General features: G+C 39.5%; 3 protein-coding genes across 3 annotated transcripts; 2 read left to right on the top strand and 1 right to left on the bottom strand.

Annotated features, from left to right (window-relative positions):
- Nucleotides 1-190: 190 nt before the first annotated feature.
- Nucleotides 191-6,031, top strand: slc13a5b (solute carrier family 13 member 5b; the record flags this gene model as incomplete). Its single annotated transcript, XM_083914597.1, has 12 exons — nucleotides 191-289; nucleotides 1,227-1,355; nucleotides 1,442-1,578; nucleotides 1,833-2,053; nucleotides 2,150-2,330; nucleotides 2,419-2,541; nucleotides 2,682-2,894; nucleotides 3,031-3,137; nucleotides 3,224-3,345; nucleotides 3,905-4,066; nucleotides 5,170-5,307; nucleotides 5,906-6,031. The coding sequence occupies 12 exons, from the start codon at nucleotides 191-193 to the stop codon at nucleotides 6,029-6,031; spliced, it is 1,758 nt and encodes a 585-aa protein (XP_083770723.1).
- Nucleotides 6,032-14,302: 8,271 nt separating this feature from the next.
- On the top strand, nucleotides 14,303-20,706 carry slc47a3 (solute carrier family 47 member 3; the record flags this gene model as incomplete). The annotated part of the gene is made up of 17 exons (XM_083914093.1): nucleotides 14,303-14,434; nucleotides 14,656-14,757; nucleotides 14,839-14,907; nucleotides 14,989-15,137; nucleotides 15,244-15,286; nucleotides 15,911-15,955; nucleotides 16,766-16,863; nucleotides 16,951-17,048; nucleotides 18,362-18,475; nucleotides 18,562-18,629; nucleotides 18,741-18,849; nucleotides 19,034-19,109; nucleotides 19,476-19,545; nucleotides 19,652-19,784; nucleotides 19,923-20,017; nucleotides 20,104-20,146; nucleotides 20,513-20,706. The coding sequence occupies 17 exons, from the start codon at nucleotides 14,303-14,305 to the stop codon at nucleotides 20,704-20,706; spliced, it is 1,638 nt and encodes a 545-aa protein (XP_083770219.1).
- Nucleotides 20,707-21,035: 329 nt separating this feature from the next.
- LOC310946739 (multidrug and toxin extrusion protein 1-like) lies at nucleotides 21,036-26,297 on the bottom strand (the record flags this gene model as incomplete). The annotated part of the gene is made up of 17 exons (XM_083913292.1): nucleotides 21,036-21,341; nucleotides 21,434-21,544; nucleotides 22,021-22,115; nucleotides 22,221-22,353; nucleotides 22,501-22,570; nucleotides 22,677-22,752; nucleotides 22,829-22,937; nucleotides 23,083-23,150; nucleotides 23,234-23,347; nucleotides 23,445-23,542; nucleotides 23,626-23,723; nucleotides 23,890-23,934; nucleotides 24,067-24,109; nucleotides 24,740-24,888; nucleotides 24,972-25,040; nucleotides 25,702-25,803; nucleotides 26,190-26,297. 17 exons carry the CDS (start codon nucleotides 26,295-26,297, stop codon nucleotides 21,036-21,038), a joined length of 1,794 nt encoding a protein of 597 aa, XP_083769418.1.
- Nucleotides 26,298-26,821: the final 524 nt, after the last annotated feature.

The raw sequence follows: 26,821 nt of genomic DNA on the forward strand, positions 1-26,821 counted from the left end.
GTGATTCGTCTCTCTCTCTCTCTCTCTCTCTCTCTCTCTCTCTCTCTCTCTCTCTCTCTCTCTCTCTCTCTCTGTCTCTCTCTCTCTCCTTTATAAGCGGTAGGACTCCCCCACCCCCTCCTCCTCTCCTCTGCGCCTCAAAAGCGCGATTCACAGTGCTAAAGCCTTCTTTTCTCCGTTTTCCTTCAGGATGGCATTCTTCAAACATCTCCGCTCTGTTAAGAACGAGCTTATCCTCTTCTCAGCTCCATTTCTTCTTCTTCCTCTGCCTTTAGTGATCGGGACATCGGTATGTAACTGATTTGAATAAAACCCATTAATGTACGTTAAACTCTGCCATACTTTCAAAAGTGGACACGTCCGGCGCCTCTTGGTATTGTTTTGCCTAAATCAGCTGGAGTGTTGGATCTATAATTAGTTCTTAAGTTAGTTTAAATAAGGACACATCCCATTTCGTTTGCATGAGGTTTTATCCTTAATGAATGAACTAAATGCACCCGCCATTACAACGCGCCATAGACATGTATTTGCCTAAAAATGCCATTTAAATGAATGGATCTGACTCGCACTGCTTCTCTTCTGCACCTGTTGATGCGGCTCACGCGTGCACAGCGCACTCGGGGCAAATTGCATGAGAACCGTGTTGCCTGAGGCTGGAGCGCTCTGAACTCCTGTTATTTTAACTCCTTGTTGTTAACATGAGGAGGGCCATGTCCAGCGTGGGAAAGCAGGGTCAAAGGGCTCAGTCCGCGTCGCTATACCTCTACATCGGACATAGAGGCATGCACATAGACTTTAAGCATGTTATGATAGACATAGACTTCAATGCAAAGCAGACAACAATGGCAGAGGGCTGGAGGAGGGATAGGTCTCAGACTTTAAGAAGAAAAAGTTTAAAAAAGTTTACTTGCTTACTTTCAAAAACTGAAACAAACAAAGAAAGGACTTTTTAAAGTCTAACTGAAAAAAAGGTTTTACTGTTACAGGGCAATATATGAATATATCATGTAGTAATAAATTAAGAGGTGTTCAGAAACATCTGCAAATGTACAAGTGACCAGAAACAATAGATCATTAAGCACACTTATCTTTGCCCTTTGAACCATAATAACATCCCATTACTGTGAAAATGATGTAATACTCATTGATCTTTTAGACCTCACAAGGTCTTTGTGTTTGTGTGTGCATTTACAAGTACACCTATGTTTTTACATGTTTTTATGCAGGAGGCAGAATGCGCTTATGTGATAGTTCTAATGGCGGTTTACTGGTGCACAGAGGTCCTACCACTGGCTATAACAGCTCTGCTCCCAGCCCTCCTTTTCCCCTTGTTTGGCATCATGACATCCAAAGATGTAAGTATAATAACTGTAGCAGTGTGTAGAATTTGCTCAGCAGGGATAGATTTCTGTTCACACACATCGAATTCTGTGTGACCCAGGTGTGTATGCAGTACCTGAAGGACACAAACCTGTTGTTTGTGGGGGGACTGATGGTTGCAGTAGCCGTGGAGCACTGGAATCTTCACAAGCGCATTGCCCTGAGGGTGCTGCTCTTTGTTGGTGTGCGCCCAGCACTGTGAGTGGCTCAGAAGCACACCCACACAGCAGAATCTTTGTTTGGCTTTTAATCTTTATGACCTACGTTTCTGAAGCATCTAATCAGATATCAAAACACCTGATATAGATAATAAAACTATGTTCAAGGTGTTTATTGCCGTCACAAAAGTATTTTTTCTTTATTGGTGATAGTTGTAAAACTCTCAGGGACACCTCGTCCAATACAAGGCCGCTAACATTATTATTATTATTTTTTGTAAATCTTTCTGGCAGCTTGATGCTGGGTTTCATGGGTGTGACAGCTTTCTTGTCCATGTGGATCAGTAACACGGCTACCACAGCCATGATGGTGCCTATTGTCCAAGCAGTGCTGCAGCAGCTCAACACCAGTGAGGCAGAGACACCTCAGATCCTCAGCTCAGAGGAGCTGGTCCAGACATCAGAGACTGACAGTAAACAGACCCAACAGACAGAGAAACAGAATGAAGGACAAGGTGAGCCATGGTCATCTTCATGTACGGTATTTTGTTTGGCCAAGCAAAAAAAATTAAAAAAGCTATAGACTTTTTCTACTTATAAAACTGTTGAAGGCCCAGTGGTGGTGACTTTCTTGGACGCTGCAGTGGAAGATGCCATGCATAAGGATGCAGCAGAAAAGCGGAGAATGTGTAAAGGGATGACCCTGTGTGTTTGTTACGCTGCCAGCATCGGAGGCACTGCCACGCTGACAGGAACAGGTCCCAATCTGGTGCTCAAGGGCCAGATGAACCAGTGAGTATTTTCTCAAAGCATTGTTTAGTCATGTTGTATTCATTTTAATCTTATTCTATAAAATGTAATATTTTGTTGTTTTTCTTAGACTCTTTCCTCAAAATGGAGATGTGATTAATTTTGCCTCCTGGTTCGGCTTTGCATTCCCTAACATGATCCTCATGCTCACACTGGCCTGGCTTTGGCTGCAGTTCGTCTTCATGGGATTCAAGTGAGTTAGACGATTGTTAAAGCTTAATTACAATGACAGCGACTTGAATCAACATCAAAAATACTTTTACCGCATCAGGAATGTGTCTGAGTGCAAAGGTGACATGAAGGTTTTTTTTTTTTCTGCATTATCCCTTTTAGCTTTAAGAAGACATGGGGCTGTGGGGCTGTGAAGACAGAGAAGGAGATCGCTGCCTATAATGTCATCTGCGAGGAGCATCGTCGGCTTGGACCCATGTCTTTTGGAGAGATAAATGTCCTGGGTCTCTTCATTCTGCTGGTGGTGATGTGGTTCACAAGAGACCCAGGCTTTGTCGATGGCTGGGCAACAGATATCTTCAACTCCAAAGCAGAGTTTGTATACAAGAATACAACAAAATTTCACTCATACATTAATCTAGTTAAGGACTTAAGTGATTTATTTGCTCTGAAGACACTTTCATATAGGCCTATCGAAGTTTGTTAATCCCCTCATCACTCCACTTCTCAGGTATGTGACAGATGCCACAGTGGCAATCTTCATTGCCATCCTTCTCTTTGTTCTGCCCTCTAAACCCCCACGTTTCTGTTCATGGAGGACTAGAAGTTTCGACACAGGTGAGCCATCATTCCAGGATCATACCCACGTTTTGAGAGCTGGAGACTGTACAATGATTCAATGCTCACACTGAATGTATCTGTAGCACCTCATCAAACTACTGGCCCAACTCCGCCTCTGCTCACCTGGAAAGTTGTCCAAAAGAAGTTACCATGGGGCATCGTGCTTCTTCTTGGCGGAGGCTTTGCTCTGGCCAAGGGCAGTGAAGTAAGTGGTAGTGACAGTCAAAATGTTAATGGGGCACTGGGCCAAGAGCTTACACACAAAACGTCAAGAATTATAATATTTCTAGCGGAGGAAGTGTGGTGCTGCCTTAATAGTTGGCTATGATCAAAGTAGCAACATGTTTTCAGGAAATCAAACCCTCTTTTTTCATTTTAATCATTCAGTGTATTTACATGCTACAATTCGGTCTCTATCCACTATTGTTATCCAGCGTTACTGCTGATCCTAATCAGTCTAATTATCTACAGTTTATTATCCTAATAGTGTATCAGAGCTATTTTGATTTACAGCTATGCAAACCAAACATTTCCCACTGCTGTTTGATCAAATCTTCACCATAATGTGTTGCTTTTGTTTTATTTCTTTTGCACATTTATGCTGCATAATAATAAGGATTTTGTATATGATGCACACACCTGAATTATTAGAATATACTCACAGTAAGTGAGCAAATGTTGACATGGCTGTATAGATAATTACTGTTCATTTCAGAAAAGACTCTAATCATGTATATGTTTATGTTATATGAATATCTCTTTAGGAATCAGGACTCTCAAAGTGGATGGGAGATCAAATGACTCCCCTGCAAAGCATCCCTCCCTGGGGAATTGCTATCATCTTATGCCTGCTGATTGCTACCTTCACAGAGTGCACCAGTAATGTGGCCACTGCGACGCTGTTCCTACCTGTCTTAGCCTCAATGGTTAGTTCTCAAAGAGAAAATAAAATGTGTCAAAAAAGCAGAGGCAGGATCTCAGACTGCAGGAACAGACACTTATGTTTGATAGAAGTTCAGTGAAGTGAAGTGCCACATAGTGTAATTTATTTGGAAGCGATTTCTCCAACTGGAGTCCAGCACTGAAACTACTTCCAGTGGAGGCCATCCTATTTTCTCTTGTTTGGTCACCCATCTTGTTGGTCATTGAGGCTGAATGTGTTTGGTCCCCTTACCCGGCCCCCTCCTCCCATTAATAACCTGCCAAACGCACCAATTCAGCCCAGTGCCTTGTAATGCTGCTCACCCCGCTGCTGCGGAAGAATGGCATTACTGTGCCCGCTCGTTGAGCACTCGAGAGAACGCCAAGGCTGGGTTGCGAAAGACAGTGCCAAGCAGCGGTATTCAGATAGATATTTATTGGGGATGAAGCCAAGTGAGTACACAAGGGTGTCCAACCCTGGTTTGAAAAAGAAAGATAGAAATAAATGAGAGGGGAAAAAGTGACTGATCAGTGACATGCAGCTGAATGTGAGGAGATGATACTTTCTGGCAGTCATGGCTTGTGGTATGTCATTTTATACCATGTGTCATCCTGTCAAGTGAATCTGTATTATTTTTTATTTAAACAAAAACCATCAGACAAGACAAAACACTGTCACTGTGGTGACCTGATATAAAGCCTGTAGTTTAAAGAAGACTTACTATAAACTTTACTCTACTTTCACCCTTTGTTTATTTTGAGAACCAGAAATTACTGTGCACTTTTATGCTGCTGTGCCTCAAGATGTGTAATTCAGAAGCAAATTCCACAGAGTAATGTTTTCTGCATCTTAGCAGTCTGCCATTATCGCTGCATATGTAGAGTGTTTCCATTTTAGTTATCATGACTCAGCCCTGCGCTTGCAGGAATTACATCTCAATTACACCCACCTAATGAGAGTTCTCACTCCGCACATTTCACTCTGTGTTATGAGTCAGTGATTACAGTTGCAAAAAAAATAGTCAGATGCAGGAGTGGAGGATTTTATGATGAAGGCTCTGTTCATCCCTGTCTCTGACTGTTGAAGCTCTCTGTGTGATTATTGCAGTCTCAGTCCATTGGAATGAATCCACTGTACGTCATGGTGCCTTGTACTCTGAGTGCCTCTTTTGCCTTCATGCTGCCTGTTGCCACGCCTCCAAACGCTATAGTCTTCTCTTATGGATACCTCAAGGTTGCTGACATGGTGAGTATGGCAGCGCCTTGTTGTGCTTGTTCAGTAAATTATATGTTGTACATACAAAGTTGTCACTTCAGGGCCAATGTTACACTGTAAGGATAGCTGAACTTATGTATTCTTAGCAACGACTGTACAAAAGAAGTGGACGTAGCTCCCATCCATATCTGACAAGTGAAGCCAATGCGGATGTGCCTTAAACCTACATTTTTTTTAAGGCCAGCAGGAGGCAATGCAACTGGTTGCAAAAAGAAGTCACATTGCATAGAATTCAATGGGGAAATGACCCTTCTTCTCACTTGATCTATTACCTCAGTAAAAATGTTCCTAATGAGTTTACAATCTCAATCGCTAGTTTCAACTCTTCATCAATACAGCATTCACCTTATTTTGTAAATTATAGTCCGATTTAGAGTAAAATAAACAATAAAGCAGAGCGTGGTTACCTTGTGATTGACAGGTTGACATGGTAGCAACAGGATTGAGTCTTAGCAATATACACAACACCGTGTCAACTGGTAAAACTGGTAAAAGAATAACTCAAAGTTTTTCCCAAAATGTCCACCTATTGAAACTTAATATCACTACATCTCTTCCTCTCCATCAGGCCAGGACAGGAATAGTCATGAACATCATTGGCATCATTTGTATTACACTGGCCATCAACAGCTGGGGCAAGGCAATGTTTGATCTGGACTCCTTCCCCGCATGGGCCAACGTCACCGGGGTGTGAGCCTGGTATTGCCGTAGGGGATGATCCACACACACCCTGCCCTCCCTATCCACAGGTGCCAAACAAGAGGTCAGAGGTCAGAGCGACAGCACAGGACCACACGCTGGAAACGCATGTGTCCGATTGCGCCCTCAAGGCTTGTTTTCACTGACACCTGAGTGTTGCTTGTGAAAGAAAGTGGTGATGATTAAGAATGGAAAAGAGTGGTTGAAGAATGAAATTAAAGACTTTTTTTTTATACTGTATCATAATGAAGTTACACTTTAAAGAGAGGCCTCTCAATAGTACAGTATTACGTCAATCATATACTGTCAGTATTTATATTCTCAAATAGAGAGATTTTAAAATCCTCTTAGCAGCCTCTTTTTTATCACAGGACATCAAAAGAAGGGCTATTCATAAAGTTAAAGTTATTAGAAATGTTTTACATAGTCATACAGAATAATATAAGAACGTAACTTTGCACATTTACAAGTACGGCACTTAAGTAACATTTGCAGGTACTTTTACTTGATTTAAGTTATTTACATTAAATGCCGCTTCTGCTTTTAGTTTGCAACATTTCCGAAGAAAATATTGTACTTTTTTACTCTACTACATTTATCTGCTCTACTACAGCTGAAGTTATTAGTAACTTTTCATATTAATATGAACTATGATGACAGATTAAAAATCAGCCCCTCTCAACCAGACACATTAAAATTCTGCTTACATGTTAATACTTTAGTAATAATAATAATCCAATGACATTATATTTAACATAACACTGATAAGGGCAATCCAGCAGCCTAATGAGTACTTTTAATATTTATACTTTTTTACTTAAGTAAAATATTGAATGCAAGACATGTTTTACATTGTGGTGTTACTGCTTCTACTTGTAGTAGTTTACTAATGAAGCAAGTTGAAATACTTCCTTCACCACCGCTATTAAGCACTGGATGTTTTGCAAGCACATCATACGCTGTCGGTTTGGTTTGCCATTTTGGTATTTATAGATAATGGGGTAATATACAGTATAGCAGAGACTTAACAATAAGTAAACATGTATGTTTGACCCCTTGGTTAACCTACATATCAGGATATATGGTGATTTGTTATAGTTCCAGCATTAACTGAACTTTGAAATGTATCATCACTACAACAATAGTTGCCTTATACAAACACACTGCCTTATTCTACTGTAAACACATTATCAATATTTTGATCTATACAGTATGCTGACATCAGACATGTCTCACTGCAATGATGAATTTTGTGTCTGAGTTGCAATAAAGTGCCTATTTAAGAACCAATGTATATATTTTTTCTCTTCAATTTCAAGACTTTTGTAACCAGGAAATGATGAATAAAGTATCTTCTCTTCCCAAATGGTCAATGGGCTGAAGAAAACAATAAAATAAAAAAATACAAGACACAAGTTTCAATATGATGAGTTTTAATGTTTCATTCCTGTTACATTACCTTCCCATACAGTGATTTGATAACACTGCAAGAGCAAACTGTACTGACGGATTCAGTTGTCTTCCATATACAGTGTAATTTAACAAACAAGGCATGATATAGTTAGTCAAGTTATGCACACAATAGTTTTTAAATTCTGCAAACATATTTGGTTTAAAATGTAAGCTGCTGATTTCACAGCAAGCTCTTAACAGTGGCCACTAACGGCTTTAAACAAGTAAGATGCAGGTGGAAATAAAACTCAGTCTGAGCTGTGAAATCCCTGTGTCATCCAAAACAAAATCATCCCACTTTCATCACCGGCCAGCTCTTTCTCAACTTCATATGACTGTTACCTGTGTTTTAAAGTGGACACATGTGTCTCTGCTTCTTTCTTAGTGACTTCTTGTCTCGTGCATAAAGCTGATATAATCCTGTAAACATAGTGTGTAAAGCCACAGTAATCCTGGACTGAAAGGCCACACCTAATGTATGTAAGCAAGAGCTCTGTGTCATTGTCCTCTTGCCGAGATGGTGCGTGAGCCAAGGGTCAAGTCAGTCATATTGTCTAGGATCTTGCGTCATAAGCATTATGAGCTCAAAGAAGTCATTTCACATGTCTCCATTTAAAGACACCAGAGCACATTATCACAACAATGTGTATCTATCATGAAAATAATGTTTTACAGCAAGACAAAAGACCAGCACTCATAAGACTCTACATATATGGCAGCACCAAACCATGCTGGTGGTATTGTGTGAAAGAGAAAAACATATTACACTGCCGCAAAAGGTAGCAGGAAGAAATACATGAAAGGACCACAGCTATGTTTTTGACCTCAGTTCTTTTGGACAATTAAAATGTTAGACGGTTTGAAAGTGCTTAACAAGCTGCTGGGCAGAGCCGTTCAGATCACTATGATCTTGGGTCCCATTGGGAAAAAAAGCTTTTGTAATTACAGTGCTTTTCTCTCCCTTTGCTGCCTCTCACTGCCACCCACTCATTATCCAATTGAAACACATCCTCACGTATCATAGCCTCTATTATTGGCTATATATACATGTAAGGCTTCAGTAGGGATATTGAACCTGCAAGTTATTCTCTTTGCTGGGGTTTCATGCACGCACAAGACCTCTGGTGACCCCAAAAACTAATTTCTATTACCTTTTTATAATTTAGGCCTTCTTTTTGCTGAGTAAGCACATAGAAAGATTAATAAATTACTACCAGACATGTACAGGCACACAGGAGGTCAAAAAGCACATTTGGTGACTCATCCACCTGTTGCATTTGAGAGTATTTTATGGATGGGAATTCTTTTTAAAGCCTCTTGGCCTTCCACCTTTTCTGTATCAGTTACACATGGGGACAATATGCAGCCTGTTTGATACAATCAATCCTTCCTGGCACATAAAGACTTGTGTGTAGAGATTGGTTTCAGTTTGCAACATATCCAATTAAACTGTGGACAAGAGCCAGGCCAAAAGCTAAAAGACCCAGGAGAGGACAGAGGACCTTTCTTTAAAGCACATTCATACTGACCAGGCTAACTGATATTGTCTTTATGATCATCCAATCTAAATCTAGTGTACGAACCTTCATTATTTCAGTTCGTATTGTGCTTACATGGTTGAATTTCCCTAATTAATTTGTGTTTTGTCAACTTAACTTTACCCACAGAAATTTGAAAACATTGAATCATCTGACTTGTTCAAGAGTAAATGTGAAGAGTTTGGCTGACAGACCAACCGCAGTCAGCAGCGCCACTAACATGGCAGCATATTTACATCTAGCGAGGGAATGTCACCACAGACACGGATATTGTAATACTCTGCAAAAAGGCAAGTAAAAGCGCTTTCATTAGTGGGTCATATGATCAATCACGATTGTTTTAACTCACTATTTGATAGATAGTAACTTAAAAGACAATTCATTAGATGAAAATATTATGGAGTACATCTTTAGCAATCCTCAATACCTCTCGAGCAGCAGGTCAACGGACATACAGGTATAGTGCACAAAAGACACCTCTCCATACTTCTTACTTCTTCACTGCTACTCGTTTTTACTAAACCTCATCTTAGTGAGCCTGCGACTAACAGAAAGTCATTTTATGCAGAAGTTTATGTGGAAGTTCCTTGCAATAACAATGGAAATGCAGAGTCCTTCACCTTATGGAACATTCTCCTTGGTTTGCGTATACCACACATGCTGAAAAAAACGGGTGAAGGATGACTCATGGGACTCTTTGACCACATTTCATTTATTCTTTGCACTGCTTTACGCCTCAAAAGGGCATTTTTAGGTGTAATAAGAGGCTTAAGCAGTGCAACCCTGCTATTGTGTCCCTCTCTCTGAAGTTCTCAACAGACTGATGAAACTGCCTGCTCAACTGAACAGTGGATTGACATTTCCAGTCAACTGATTCAAGGTTTCCTCAGTTTTTCTCTTGCACGTAAAAACAGCACATTTTAATGACCAAAGAGCATGTGCCTCCATCCAAATTATGCCCCCATGTGATGTCATTCTTTCATGGATGTTTCTTGTGGGTGGCACTGAAATTTGATTGGCCACCCCAGATGCCATCCCAGTAAGATACCCATTGGATAGCCAGTGATCCATCTCTGCTGAGATTATTGTTTTTAAAGGTTCTCTGTGTAATTTTCAGAAAATCCTTGTTTTTAGCGACAACTGTGGTCGTTGAACTGCAATCAGCATCCCATTGCTTGCGCCCATGTGCTTCCACACTCCATGGCCGCGAGCGAGTACCGACCAAAACAGTGAGACTGAACATACATTACCGGCATCATCTTAGTATAATGGGTACCAAGCCTGTGGCCCAATTGTTAAAAAAATTGCTTAAGTGCCCTCTAGGAGCCAAAATGCATGCTAAAGTGCCCTTTTGGAAGCCAAAACATGTTCTAAAGTTCCCTTTTCAGTGGTGAGGACTCACTATATGTGCCCTTTTTCCCCGCCCCTGCCTATTAAAAAGTCTATGCACACCACTGGTTTCACGCACACAGGAGCATCAAGCATTTTACGCGCAGGGCTACCCAGGGCATTAAGGAGAAGTCCAAGTCTAAGTCTATTACCGAGGAACGCCAAAACGGCAGTATGTGATGAGTTGGGTTGAGAACGGGTTGTTCAGACCTACAAGACAGATAATCAGAAACATGAACAAATCTCAAATCCAAACGCTTGAGTCGCTGTTGTAAATTAAAGACAGCTCAACTTTGTTTGTAGTTTCGTGTTCAAAATCAGTTTCCCATTCATTGTCTACAAAGCAGCACCAGACTTTATACTTGATGACATCACAAGTTTGAGACTTTCGACGATGGCGAGAGAGAAGCTCATCATCTCAACTTTACTAGGTCATGGTAATAACATATTGGAATTAATTCAAGGGTACATTAAGATACTCATGTAATTGATGTCTTTAATTTTACAATTTTTTTTTTAACTTAAGTACAATTTCAGGTCATTATTTAGGGGTCTTATTGGACCTTGTTCTTAAGGGGTCTAATCATGCTAGTGCCCCATTAACATTAACAAAAGGTATAGAACTAATTCCTTTTGCCTCATGAATCCATTAGCTTTTCTAAAAGAGAATAACATGAGAAAATGTATTCATGCTATGGCATTTTTAATAAATATTTAACTAAAATAATTTGATTATTATTATAATTATAATTATAATTATAATTATAATCATAATTAAATAGAGAAGTTAAGGACATTTAGTGATAGACATGTTTAAGTGGCAGCCAAACCATCTCTTCGGTTTAAAGGTTTAGTGCTTCATCAATCATGTTATATCATTTGTGATGTGATGTGTTAATATAAAGACCTTAAAATGCACTGACTAATTGCTTGCATTTGTTGTTGGAAAATGGCTCCATCTGTTGGTACAATGCAGCACTAACAACGTTTGAGTGACAGAAGAATCCAGTTTGTGACGCTGTTAGGGATGAATTGCATAGATATCTATAGACACATTTTTTTAAAACTTTTGTTGTACAACTGAATTTCAGTTCACATTGGCTAATGTTTCCAATCTAAAAAAAAACAATTTGTAAAGTTTGAGCATTAATTGGTTCTTTTTTTTTCAGAGGTGGTAGTTTTAGTTTTAGTATTTCACTGTTCTCTTAGTAATTCAATGTTACTCTCAACTGGCTTTTTCAGAAGGTGTCTCATACTCACCTAGTTATCTATACAGGTGTGGGGTCTCATGCAAGCCATCATTTTTGCAAAATAGTTCACCTCAATAGCCTCGACACTGCTGCCACTTTTCTTGAAAAAGAGCTAAATCTTGTCAGCTTCACCCAAAAAGGGGCATAAACTCACATAAAAATACTATCAACAAGGTGGTAAAAGGTGGTGCTAAAAATCAGCTCACTGACATTAGAATCAAACAAATATTATATATATATTAACCTCCAATAAAATAAAATAGAATAGGTTTAATTAGGCTGTGAAACGGCCTGTCTAACATGGGGGTCAATAAGAAATTGCTCTTTTACGAAACCTGCCCCTAGTGGCCACTCACTCACAGACTTTCAACAGCACTGAGACACCCCGTTAACTTCTGCTCCTCTTCATTAATTCATAACAATGGGCGTAAACATACATATATAAAATCAAACAAAATAATCAATGAGACATCCTGTCAGCTCCTAGAAAGTTTAATGACACACATAAAAGAGTTAGCATAAATTTCAACAAGTTTAAGCTAACATGTAATTCGGGAAGCCTACTAAACACTTCCACTTACCTCTTCATTAATTCATAACAATTGGCAGAGGCAACAGCGGGTAAAGTGATTTATACACTTAGGGTGACCCCAGGAGTGATGTACTGTAGGAGCTTTGACAAACTAAAATAGGGATTCTCAGGAAAAACATATCAGATATCAATATTTTGAGTAATTATATTATGATATATAACCACTAAATATTTGATCCCGTTACACCAATATTTTTTTTATTTTCTTAATTTTATGTGCAACAGCAAGTAACTATCAGACACAACAATGTGTCCGCAGCATCCTTTGTCCTCAGCTTTTAGCTAGCTAGCTAATGTCTTCAAAGAAACTTAACTTTTATTACTAGTATTGCATTGGAGTCGACTATAAAGTGCCTAATCTTGTGGTCCCAGAACTGCTGTGGGTATGAATCTTCAGCTCTCGTGTTTGCAGACACATATATGAGCTGGCATTGTTGAGGAATATGTTGTGAAAAAGCCATTAGCTGCTAATGCTAGTAATGATAAATGAACATGGAAAGCGCTAGCCGTTAAGGGGCCTTTTTTGTTTTAGTTTGGAAAAATCATCTGTAAAAATTTGTGTGAACCCTGATTAGACATCCTTCCTCGTGGAGGAGTCTTGTCTTCTTATTCACAGGATGATTCTGTGGAAATGAGAAGAGAGGTTGCGATCCGTGGATTGGTGGTGTACCTCTGAGAAAAGGAGCAGAATCTTTTTAAAGAGCAGTTGGTAGGTAAATCTGACCCAGAAAAATTTGACTTTTTGTTAGTCTTGTTTTTATTTGTTACTCATGTGTTTAATTCTGACATTGATTCTGACCTATTTATGCAAGGTTGATGGCGCTCTCACCACCACTGAAGTGTTGAAGATCATTGTAACCGGAGGTGCCACATCTGATCCAGCCAGTGCATAGATTGCAATTGAGGGAACAGAAGTCCTGGAAGACGTAGACCCACCCAGAGTCTGTGCCTTGCTAATGGTGCTGATCTACTCACTCAATCTCAGCTACCCAGAGGAACTGAAAAACACTTTTGAAGTGTTTCAAAAGGTGTTCCTTGAGCAGGATGGTCTGAAAGCAAGTCCGGAGGTAATGTCTCTGAAAAGTAAACTGCTGTACTAAAAAATGTGACGACTGTCCACTTATTGAGCAGGAAATGTTGCATTCATAGTTATACATTGTGTTTGAACGTGTGCAAAGTTTTTGCTGTATACACTTTATTCTGTACAAGTTCAGTACATTTAATAAAACGCACAAACCCGCTTCACTAGAAGAACCCTGTTCAGATAGCAGACAGTGAATGAAAAGGTGAGACGAGTAAAGAATTAAAGGAGGAAGGGGGGGGGGGGAGTAAGGGGTTAACAGAAATAATAGATATTACATCATTCTAAGAGAAGTGCTCATGCTAAAAGAACTCAAAGCCCTTGACCCAGAGAAGAAGAACTTGGTGAAATTGATTGCCAATTTCATGTTCCAGGACATGTCTTGTCTTGCCTGCTCGACAGAAGCCTTTGGGACCTGATGAATCAGAGACAGGGACCATTGTCTCTCACGAAATCCGCCCTACCACATATCAGCTACTTCTGGCATTTGAAAAGAAGTATCAACACTGTTATGCAAAAAAATGCTTCACTAACGGTTAGGTCCTCATTCATTCCTTATTTGTTCCCGAAATTGTGTGGCCTTTACTGTAAAGGGTTAGAGAAAAGTCGATCACTTCAAATAGAACAGTAGCTATCTTGGACAAATTACAGATTTATTATAGATGTATTACAAATAAAGTATTTGGTCTAGGAGAAACTTAAAGTTCCTTTGTTGTCCCCTTTGAGCTCAGACCATAGACTGTATATGAAGAATCCATGGCTCGGACTTTGAACAGTCGAGAAATCACGTTTGAGGTCAGCTGGCTCACTCACAGGAAGTGAACAAGTCTCTGCTGATTTCACGTGGCCCATATGAAAGCATGGTCATGTCAAGGCATCATTACACATTAACAGAGCTCCTCGACTGAGCTGAAGGGACACTGACAGCAGCAGTGAATAGAGCAGCAACTGTACCTCGTGAATCATGGAGAGCAGCACACAGAGCTCCCATCTTTCTTCATGGACTGAATGTTTTGTATTAAAGCGGATCCACATGTTGGTCCCTGTTGGTTTCCAGACAGAGATAAAAGAGTTGTCTAAACTGGCCGGACCAGTGGTGAGTAGTTTCTATGTAAATGTACTGTCATTGCTGATATAAATGAATCACGTTCAGTTAACATTTAATCATTGTATTGTCAGGCTATGAATGAAGCTTGTAGGCCTGCCATTTAGTGTACAATTTTTTACCATATAGTGTTGAATTTAAACAGTCACACACACTAATGATCAATAAGTTCCCAACTACTTTTAATCAATTTAGATTTTTTCTTTTATCAGATTTTGTCCCAGCTTATGGTGTTTGCAGTGAGTTTTGTCAGTACTGTTTTCTGTGGTCATCTGGGCAGAACAGAGCTGGCAGGCGTGGCTTTGGCTATTTCAGTAAGTACAGGATAACAATGTTCTTACAGTGACCATGAATAAAGCAACAGAACATAATCCATGTTTGTGTTATTGCTGCAGGTTATTAATGTCACAGGTATATCTATAGGAGTTGGTTTGGCTTCAGCGTGTGATACTCTGATTTCTCAGGTATGAACCGACCTTTCATATACTATTTTCCATCAGGTATGACAAGTAAAGACACAATAAAAAAATCCTCTCTGGTTTTAGACCTTTGGGAGTCGTAACCTCCTAAGAATTGGGGTCATTCTGCAGCGGGCAATCCTTATTTTGTTACTGGCGTGTTTCCCCTGCTGGGCAGTCCTGATTAACACAGAGCCAATTTTGCTGGCTTTCAGACAGGAGCCAGAGGTGGCTAGGTAAGCTGTGTAGAAAACTCACATGTCAGCTTTATTTGTGAACACGTTATTTATCTATTTTTTTTTTTTTTAATCTTGTTGATATTGATGGAAAATCTCTCTCTAGGATGTCTCAGATGTACGTGGAAATCTTTATGCCAGCACTTCCTGTGAGTATTTCAACAATCTCAGTATGAAACTCACTACCTTCAACAATAAAAGTCCTTGGCCCTGTTTCACAAAGCCGGATATACAATAAAACCTCTGCATGTCCTTTTTTATGTAACACATTTTTACTCAGGCTGTTCTCCTGCATTTTTTGTAAATATAACAACGGAAATGACTGGGTCAGAGTGTGGTCTTACAATCATGTCTATGCCTTTGATTTTTATCTGTATTTTATTATTATTTATTAATAAAGATCACAGAATTAAACCTTTTTGTGTTAGCTTATTGTAACTTTCTCCCTTCTTGCTTTTTTTTTCTAAAAACACATTCACTGGATTAAATGAAGGCTCTGCCTTTTATTTACCTGTTGCCATGGCAAATCATAGTATTGTAGCTCCATTGTTGATGGCTTTTTCTGTCAGGTACAGTCTACTCAGAGTTGATTGAACTCCCAACTCTCAACTGAAAGTTTCTAATCACAGGGTTAGTCAACTCAGAGTTTATGGTCAGGCTCATTGTTTATTAAACCTGCTTTCTGATACAGGGCCCTGGTGTTTTCTGAGTAGAGTTAATCTATTGATTGACGTTTCTTGATTGACACTGATGTCTGTTGTTGTTCTGTTTAGGCTACATTCATGTATTCATTAGAAACAAGATATCTGCAAAACCAGGTAAGGTCCTTTATTAATCAACATTAAGTAACTCTGATGAGCTGAAGTAAGGACAGGACAGTAATTTGCTGCCTTTATCCACAAAAGGATAAAAGTACACTTAAATGCTGTAAGTCAGACAAAGAAAACAAAACAATAATAAGAAGAATTCCCCCCAGGGATTATTAAAGTATTTCTGATTCTGATTTATCTGGTTGCAGTGTGGCTCCAGGTCATTCATTTTGATGTGACATTAGAGATTAATACTGTCTGAATCTGAATGGCAATGAGGTCAGGGCTTCCTGAACGTTTCCATGTCAAGGACCTTAACATGAATGTGTATGAAACCAATGGGACCAAATGTTTTCATTTGCGTTGTGTTTGTTTGGTAAATCAATCAGTGTCAAAAACATCTTCCTTGTTCAAGTGCTATACAGTTAATTCTGCATCCCAAGGACTCAACAACACTTTTGAATGGTCCCTTAACATTTTTAAATGTTATTATATTTAGAAAAAGTACAAAGGCTCTTTATTAGGTACAGAGGTATTAGGGCTGGGCGATATGACAATGCAGTATATATCGTCACAATGATATAAAAATGTCCATCGTCAGTGCTGTGGCCTGACTTTTCCACTTGGTGGGGAAGGAATATAGGTATCTCATTGTATTTTTTAGACTATTTATTTATTAAATATTTTGTGCTAGAGATATGAAATTACCTGCATCTGCATAGTAGATTTTGACCCAGCCCTTAATTTGCTTAATCATACGTCTTCTGTCAGTTGATTTTCTGTGTCTAATAAAAATAATGTTAGCCTCTTCTCTTTTAGGGTATCATATGGCCGCAGGTTATTACAGGCTTTTTGGTCAATCTTCTCAATGCGCTCTTCAACTACATCTTCCTTTATGTATTAAATCTGGGAGTAGCGTGAGTATTGTCTATTGATTCTTTTAGTAACATCCTTATTGCTTGTGATCACAAAACCGATATCATGCAACAAAATACTCTTTACAGAGGTTCTGCTGTTGCCAACACTATTTCCCAGTTCTCCATGGCTGCCATTCTTCATGCTTATATCATGTGGAAAGGTCTTCATAAGGCCACCTGGGGCGGTGAGTACCACAGTTGCATTAGAGGATAGTGAGCCTGCATATAATCAAAGGCTCCACAATGTTTCATGTATAATAATTCAGTATGTAGTGCTCTAGACTATTTAGTGGATTTAATACTTCTGTCACAAGCTATCTGGTTGGAAAACAACTATCTAGTTCATTGTGTTCAAGGCAAATCAAGAAGACACCCATCTTCAAAGACAGACTGCTATTCATCCAAGGCTGTGTGTGCAATATACTGTCTCAGAATTGTCCATTACAACCAGAATACAGTAAAGGTATTTCGTGGTTAATGTTTTTAACTTATGGAGGAACGTTTCTCCACCCTTCTTCCTCCACGACAGTAATGTCTTCCATTTGTTGAGGGCACAAACTATGGTATAGAATTATACAGAGGCATCTCAGAAAAAATCTAAATTTGCAAACATATTTACTGCCATTCTAAAATACTTAAAAAGTCACAAAACATGGGACGAATTCTTTATCATAAATATTTGCTTCTTTTCTCATTCACCTCCATGTCACCTGCTCTCCCTGCCCTGTCGACATTCTCGTGCTCTATCGCCCTAAGTTGTTTGCCTTGCCATGGAGTTAAGGATGAAAGACAAACCATTTCTGATCTGAGTTGCAATGGTAATTGCAAGTCATCAAGTGAATTGAGGGCGTGTCCAACACCACTTTTGCAAGTTAGATGGCACATATTTGGGTGCCAAGTAACGCACGGGGGCAAAGTGGTTATGTTTAGTCTCTTAATTAATCATGGGTGTGTTCTGGGCTTAACATGAATGAAAACAATCAGAGGGTCATCTCTCATTCCAGGTGGATAAGCAGTAAAACTAAATACTGTAGTTAAAACTTGATAGAGGAATCTACGGAAGCCCTGATAGGCAAGGTGAATGAACCGACCCACTGATCAACCATGCAGCCGCGGATATAACAGTAGTCTCTGAATCACTAATCTTACTATGAATAACGCACCTTGTAAATAGCAGGAAAAAACGGCACCTTTCACTTCAGGCTTTTGTTGGTCAGTCACACCATTACTTTTGGCTGTCACAAGCAATGTGCCAACTATGCACAAGAGTAAACCTGCATTTTAGGACCAATACACCCATGGGTGCACAGATGGGCTCATACCTTAGCTACCTACACAACATGGTTGCTGAGGAATAGACAGAGCCCTAAGTTTTTAATAACATTATTATTTTCTGTTTTATTTTATCATTTTTATGAATAGTAGTCTGTCTTCTTCAACTGTGCAGTGCTGTTTTGTTTTTTTAACAGAATTTATTGATTATTTTTTGACCACAAAGGCTGGTCTAAAGAGTGTCTGCAGGACTGGGGAACATACATCCACTTGGCCATCCCAAGCATGGTCATGATGTGTGTTGAGTGGTGGACGTATGAGATTGGAGGCTTTCTGGCAGGTAATATCACTGGCCATTGAATGGTTTTAGAGTATTTGTGTGAACTAAATTGAATCTGAAATATAACTAACGTCTGTCATTGACAGGTCTAATAAGTGAGGTGGAGCTTGGAGCTCAATCAGTTGTGTACGAATTTGCAAATGTTGCATACATGGTAAACATTCTCAATACTAATTATAGCTTATACCAAGTTTTTATTGTGTGACATTAATCATTTGTACATGCAGTGTATCAAGGTATGTTAATGTAGTATGTTTTTTATTAGTTCCCTATGGGTTTCAGTATAGCAGGCAATGTAAGAGTTGGAAATGCCTTGGGAGCCGGAGACACACAGCAGGCCAAGTTGTCTGCTAAACTGACAATGTTCTGTGCAGGTTAGTATGCTCATTAACACTATTTATATGCTACATGTGAATGTCTCATCCAAATGACAGGTTTTTAAAGTTGAGCTAATACTACAATTATTGTTATGTAATTCTAAATTTAACTAAACATTAATTCAGCACCTTTTGAAAGATGCAACCAGTGGCAAATTAAGTTTGTTGCTTTTTACCACAGGGTCAGTCTCTGTATGTTTGTCAGTTCTCATTGGGAGCTTGAATGGCCATATCTCCTATGTCTTTACATATGATGAGTAAGTATATCATTTGCTTTTGTAACCACAACTGTATTCACTACCTATGTAGAAACACAGTTTATTTTGTTAACACATAGAGTCTGTCTCAACCAGTCTCTTAAATGAGCCTGTGACTTACTCATTCCTCTTTTGTCAATGATACTAGGCTAATGTAATGTTTTTTTCTAAATATAACACACACACACACACACACACACACACACACACACACACACACACACACACACACACACACACACACACACACACACACACACACACACACACACACACACACACACACACACACACGCACACACATTTCATGATAATGTCACTTTTACCTTCCCCTACACTCAAAATCTTGAGTCTCTCTTCTTTCAGACAAATCAGAGAAAGGGTTTCTGATGTTATCACTTTATATGCTCCATTTGTCCTACTAGATGCAGTAGCAGTAAGTATCGCTGAAATTCATGTTCAAACAAGATCCCATGATGCAACAATTGTATTACATTTATAAAACATATCAATCTAACGGCCTCTTTATTCTGTTTGCATAGGCTGCCTCTGGAGGCATTATAAGAGGAGCAGGCAAACAGAGAATTGGAGCGATTTGTAACATTTTGGGATATTATGGTGTTGGGTTTCCCATTGGAGTGCCACTGATGTTTGCAGCCAAATTAGGAATCAAGGGTAAGATTTGTTTGTTTGTTTGTTTTTGCCCTATTGCTACCTAACTGGTCATTTTTAAGTTTTGTCCCCAGTGACTTTTTTAGCGAGAGATACACCTACTCTTAAAATTAATTATGTCAAACTATTTATTTCCCTCAGGTCTGTGGATAGGCTTGTTTACCTGTGTGTCTCTGCAATGCTCATTCCTGATTTTCTATCTGGTAAGAATGAACTGGAAGAAAGCTACAGTGGAGGTTAGTATTCAGAAGTAAATCACCATTATAAATGGCCTAAGGCTACTTCTTTATGAATAAACATTCACACATTGTTTTTCTTCCAGGCTCAAACCAGAGCGGGAGTTTGTAGGAGCTCCACAGACACAAGTAAGAATTGAAGCAATTAAAACATTTTATATTCCTAGACAAAAACTTCTTCCTCAGGAGCCAGTTTAAACTAGTAGAAACACTGTCTCATGGTTGTACATTGATAATGATAAAAATATTACATGAAAACACCTTTAACTGTTTACTCTTTTTTGAAATGAGTGCTTTTGATCCATTGATTAATTGTTCAAAGGTTTCATATTGTAAAAAGTGAGATTTCTATGTCTTTTTTTATTATAAAGCAGGTCAAGGTGCAATACAGTGTCAACAAGCTCAAGAAATGCACACAGAAACTATGACTAGGTGTCAGGACACATTTCAGTGAAAACATTACAGCCACATTTGTATGTCCAGGTCCCCAACCAGACGATCCAGAGAACTCACACCAAGACACCATGGACCTGACTAACACTGAGCTGAGACCAGCAGTAGAAACGGTGGAGGAGGAGCTATCTCACAGGTCTCTGGTTCTCCGCAGGGGCCTAGCTCTGGCTACCATGCTATTCATCCTGGCTGTTGGAATCATTATGAACCTGTTGATCACTAACTTAGTTACATGAACATGCATGTATTGTATTCAGTGAATTAACTCCTTAGGCACTAGTGCACAATGAGGTGCAGATGTGCAGATGTCGCAGGATGTCAAAGCAGGACATGAAGAAGAAAGGCAAATGTACAGATGGTCAGAAAGTAGACAGAGCACAGAAAGTGAAATGGTGTATGATTAATGAATGAATCTCCTAAAGCAAAATCTTCACTCAAAGATTTGAGTGTGTTTGGCTCACAACCACATTCTGTCAAAGAAAATGAGTCAAACTAAAAACGGTTTGACAAACTTTGTATTAAATACATTAAACAGAAGCACTGTGGTTGTCTCAGACTCTCAAGGTCAATCTGACTCTTCATTTTGGACCAGTGCAGTGGAGAAAATTTGATCAGGAGTATATGTTGTATTGTTCCAGTCCAAAGTAAAGTTGGCCTCTGAGGGCAGGGTCTCTGGCAAGGGCACAAGGAAGTGCACGCTTGCTCCCACAGCCAGAAGTGCAACTGCTGCAAACATAGTGAGGCCTCGCCTGAGGATCAGCTGGGTAGTGGAGAGACGACCGCCCTCCAGCTGCTGGACCATGTGTCCATCCTGTGTCTCTGAGGTCCCATCATGGAACTCTGTGCTCACAGACATGTAGCCATCCACTGACTTGGGAGAAATACATTGTCCATTACTTTATTTCATGGAGCCCTATGAAAAGAAATTTATATTAATTGTAACAAGTTTAGCAGGCCACTTACAATCCTATTATTTGCTGCCTGGTCAGTGGTTCTGTTGTTATCCACAGCCTCAGACAGGGAAGCTGGGCTTAAAAATGTCATGGGCGTGTATTTCTGTGCTCGGTTCACAGCCTGCAAACAAATACAGACAAAAACTTAACCAAATCATAATTTCTCATATTCTTGCACTCAACAAATCAGACTATTCTCATTTCTAGGCTGTAAAATACCAGTGCTTTGTCACAGCCCTGGGAATCTGATAAATAACACACCCTTGCGTTTGTATGAGGCGCTTTCAACCAGCTCCAATATAAACCCATCTGTGGGCAAATTTCACGCTCAAAGCAATGGCACTGGAAGTCCGGTGATGTGGTCAAAAGAGGGAAAAAGTCAGTGTATGGAGGAGGTCAGAGTAGATGGAGTGAATTTTCAAAAATTAGCCACATGTTTAAAACTGCGGTCATAGTTTGACGAGTAGGGCTACCCAGTGTGTTCCCGACCTAGCGTCCGTATGTGACAAGTTGGGAATGAGAACAGGTTGAATAAATAGCTTTTGAAAGCACAATTTTTCTCGGTTAGTCCAAATTCTGAGGCCCTGTTTAGCGTACCTCCTCTGTCATTCTCTTCCAGTTGAGCTTGAAAATGACAATGATGTAGAAGGTGGACTGGAAAATGACACAAGCAAGCAGTCCCAGCCAAAAACCTGTGGAAGAAAGACAAATTAGTCATTTCGGTACACAGCAGGCTTGACTTGAAAAAAAAACATCCCTTTGGAAGTGAGAATTGAAAGGTCACTTCATATGATTACCTAAAACTCTAAGTTTTGCAACAAACATTAAAGTAACGCTCAGTGAAAGTCCTATGCAGTAGTATCCAATGAAATTGGCCAAAGCTGGTATCTTCTGTCTGCCTGTGCCCAAGAAGATGCCTGTGCACACACACTAGGATATAAAGAGACAAATATTTAATCATAATGTACTCTAACTCCACTGATCACCACATGCTTACTTCTAGTGACTTATTGGACAAGCATCATAATTCAAATACTGTATGTTTGCCGTGCTAACAAGAAAAACTATTAAACTCACCACAAGAGCATCAAAGAACTGAAGGAAACAGTATGCATTCATCAAGTTTGAGACCAGACCTATGATCTTCCTGAAATAAGGTTGTATAATTAACATATATTATATGTAGCAATAGCCCTGTAACAATCATAGAGTATTACAGTTTTTGAAATGTGAGTGCAGCTGTTGAGACTTACTCATCTGAAGTGAAGATGAAACCGATCACTGTTTTAGTAGAGCCAAGCACAAGACCTTCCACAACTGCAAAGCTACCTGGAAGAGAGGAGCTGTGACGAAATCAAACATCACATGCTGATTGTTTAAAAATAACAACTTTTTTATAACTCACCTGCAAGAGCAAATGACATCTTGGTGGTGAGAATGGCCCTGGCAGTGTCTCCTGCACCGAGAGCATTGCCCACTCGGGCACATGCTGCAGCTTGAATACCAAGAGGGAACTATGGATTCATCAAATTTTAAGAAAGAATGTGAAAGGTAGTTGACTCTTCAGAAGTGTTCAGAGGTACACTGACTAAACAAACCTTGAGCACAACTCGAGAAAGGTTTTAGAGTGAGAATATAACCCTGATTTGTAGTTAATACCATGTAGGTTATGAAAGCCACCATTATCACAACATGTTGGGCTGCCAGCTCATCTTCACTCAGCATGCCTGATCATTGGAAAACAGAAAGGAAGTCGTAACTCAAAGTGCATGCGGTCATATTTCTTGCCAATATCAAATACATGGATTACCTGCAAAGAATCCCCCAAATTCATAAACCCACCACTCAAAGCACTTCATTAATGTGCTGGGAATGGCCAGTTTCATATAGGAGCCCCACTCCTGCAGCGATTCTGCAGACCAGCCTGTAGGGGGAGAGAGAAACTAAGTTAGAGGTTGAACAAAGTGGTCCATGAGATCATGAGGTCACCACAATATCTACTATATATAACTGTCCCTCACCTCCCCATGTAGTAACATGGAGCTTTTTCCACCAAATGTAAGCAAACAGAAAAGCACAGATGTAAATCTGAGACAGGGTATTGGCTGCTGCAGATCCGCTGTAAGACACACACACAGACATCAGTGTGTGTAATAGTTTTAATCCGATTTAAAATCATGAGATGTGTGAGTAAACACCTACCTAACACCAAGATCCAGCCAGTAAAGAAAGATGTAGTTCGTCACCACGTTTGCTATATTTGCCATGGCAGCAGTGTACATCTGTGGCAGTATTATACCCTAAGTACACAAACACCAGGTAATGTGATTACCCCTGCGTATTCCCTTTCCCTCAGGAATTCCTTCAGATTTAATAAGATGTACAATAGTTGTATAAACTAAAATAACATGATACAGAATGGGACCAACAGAAAGAACTGGACTTGGGTTTAGGAAAGTAATGCACCTGGTTCTGAAGGTAAGACACCTGGAGATGTTGTAGAAACATTACCTACAGGGACAGATGATTTTAACAAGGTTTTCATAATTAATTTGAAAGCTTAATGAGCAGGAACACGACAAAATAATAACTGAAAAATGTGAAGATTTATTGTTAAACGGTGAGAGAAAAGGTACGACTCACTGGTACAGCAGGAAGGAAGCCTGTAATATACAGCTGGGCTATTCTGAAATCAAGACACTATATTCAGTTCAAATTGAAGCCAAACAAGCACTTATCGGTTTAAGACTATATACACTTTTCAACTTCAGTCTGTCTTATTTAGTTTTATTGCCACTTACTGTGGAGGCGTTTAAGTGTGGAAGATGTCCTATTTAATGGGAAACTATCAAGTTAAAACTGCATTTATAATTTTTTATATTGAGTATGAGTAATGTGAATTTGTAGTAGTGAAGGACACAGACAACTGTCACCTATTTCAGCAGCTCCGCAGAGCTTCTAAGCCTTTTTAAGTGCATTGTTCTGGTATTACACACCCCTCACGTTTACCGCACAGTCTTACTGCTCCCGTTGACTATGTTCACATTCATTCTGATAAACCCGCTGTACTCTACTTGCCTAGAACCAACCAGTGGAACCAGCAAACCAAATTAATGAGCTAGCTGAATAGCTGCTGGAGTCAAGCTTTCAATGATTAAAAGTATTGCAAAGTTAGTGCAATAAAGCGAATCTGAGGCCAGATTTGATTTTACCGCAAAGATTAAAGTAGAGAGGATGAACTCTGGAGTTCTTAATTTCAAACTTTCTCACATCACTTGAAGTGGTATATCACTACATCTTTGGTGTTGTTTGTTACCTTGCCAACTCAGGGTCCTGGCCCAGACATAACAAGACGGCGTGGGCATTGATGAGCAGACCCCAGCAGGGCAGACAGAACAACAGCAGGATGATGATACTCCGCTGAAGGATCACTCCCACCCGCAGCAGGTTCTTACCCCCAAATGTCTGCACAACATAATTCACATTTTAAAAGGGGGGCAATAAATGATTCTAGTGTATTATCATCACATCAAAAGGGTTTTCCAAACCTGAGACACCAAAGTATCACATGCCAGTCCCAGACCATATCCTGTTGCTGCAGTGGTGACATTAATGGTCTGAAATGAATATGAAACTTTTTTGAGTCTGACATACACTTGAGGATTCCGATAAAACATCTGTATATTTCGAGGAATGGAAGTTCTGTGAAAAATTCCAACTACCGAGTACTATACCTACCTCTCTAAAGTCAATGGTTAAACAGGATATTTTGTTTTCTAATGTCTGCCTTGGACTGAGGCAGCTCAGCATTGAAGGTTTTGATCTATGCAACACAAAACTCCCGAACAACAGAATATATACAATATACTGTATACCGAAGCTTCTACCTCCTCAGGTACAGGAAGTGAACTTTAAAATTATGAATAGGGTATATCCAAATAATGAATTGAGGCGTGTATCTCTAATAGATTGTCTCATATTGCTCATTCCGAGGTGCTTCTTTGATTGTGCTCAATTGTAAACATGGTTTATTTGTTCTCTATATTTACCAACAAAGACTTAAAAAATAGGAATCTGCTGTAAGCAATAGTTCATACTGTACAAGCAAATGTACTATATATTGATTAAATCATCAGGCTTGTGAGACAATAAAAGCTATCTTGAGAAAGTGACTTTATAGTATAGTGAATTTCATTTTCTTCCTTGACATTATATCTCTGCCGCCTCTTCCTCATGCTAGCCTCCCCAAGTGTGTGGAGCATACAGATGACCACTTACAGCAGAAGCTAATCCATAGCCGGCCATCACTTCATTTCCCAGACGCCCACAGAACATTGTAACCACAAATGGAAGCAGGTAATTGAGGATTCGAGAGACCAGCTGGAAAGACAATATTGACAGTGATGCAGTTTATACAGTTACCAGCTCAGGGATGATGCATTGAAAATTTCAGTAAACAAAAGGGGCAATTTGTTATCATGACACACAGACTGTGCTTTGGAAAATCCTCACTCCGTCAGGTTGCAGCCACTGTTCGGCCATTGTCTGTAACTATTCAAACACTGTTTTAGGTCTATTGATCTTTCTGCTTCTAGTCTCAGACATGAAAGACTGTTTACCTGACCTGTTTATCTTAACCTCTTCTTTGGCAAGGAAAAACTGTCATTAATCTTCTGTTGTATAAATCAGGTTTTTAGCCAGGACAGCCTCAATCCACACGGTGCCTTACAGACAGAGACGAGTATATAAACGGTGTCAATCCTTACCAGAGGCCCTGTCATCCTCAGGATGTGGTACAATTCCTCTCTGTATGCCAGGGGAACCCTGTGGCGTATCCACCTGCAGCAGAAAAGCTTGTCACTGAGCCCCTCCATGTCTGTAGGACAAAATGCCAATGAATGTCCTTATGCTGGAATGTCCGTCTTTTCTCTCATGGTCTTGGAAAGGGTTGAAGTCTTTTCAGCGGTCACAGCTGTCCTGAAACTGAGCCAGGGCAGCTGAAACAACGATTGTGAAAAACAAGAAAAAAGGCTGCAATCACAACAAAGACTAAGAAGGATGTCTTGAAAGAAAAAAAGGTTTTCCATCACTCCAGAGACAAAACTTATACAAAATGGAAGACTATGGGCAACGATAGAGACAATGTTAAAACCAATCATTTACTCATATTTTGGATTTGTCAAATATCCATCATACTGGCTAAAAAAATAATGTCTGAGTTTAGAGATTGATGATAATTTTAGTACAATATATTTAATGTAATGATCAAACTTAATAATGATTGCAAAATATACGTATGGAGACATTAACATCAACACTGTTTATTGTTGGAGTTTTTTTAAAGTATTGGACAATATGGTGACTGAGCTTAAACATGAATATAGTAGAAAAGGTAAGA

This window comes from Echiichthys vipera, assembly GCF_963691815.1.
Source record: "Echiichthys vipera genome assembly, chromosome: 5".
NCBI classification, from domain to species: Eukaryota; Metazoa; Chordata; class Actinopteri; order Perciformes; family Trachinidae; genus Echiichthys; species Echiichthys vipera.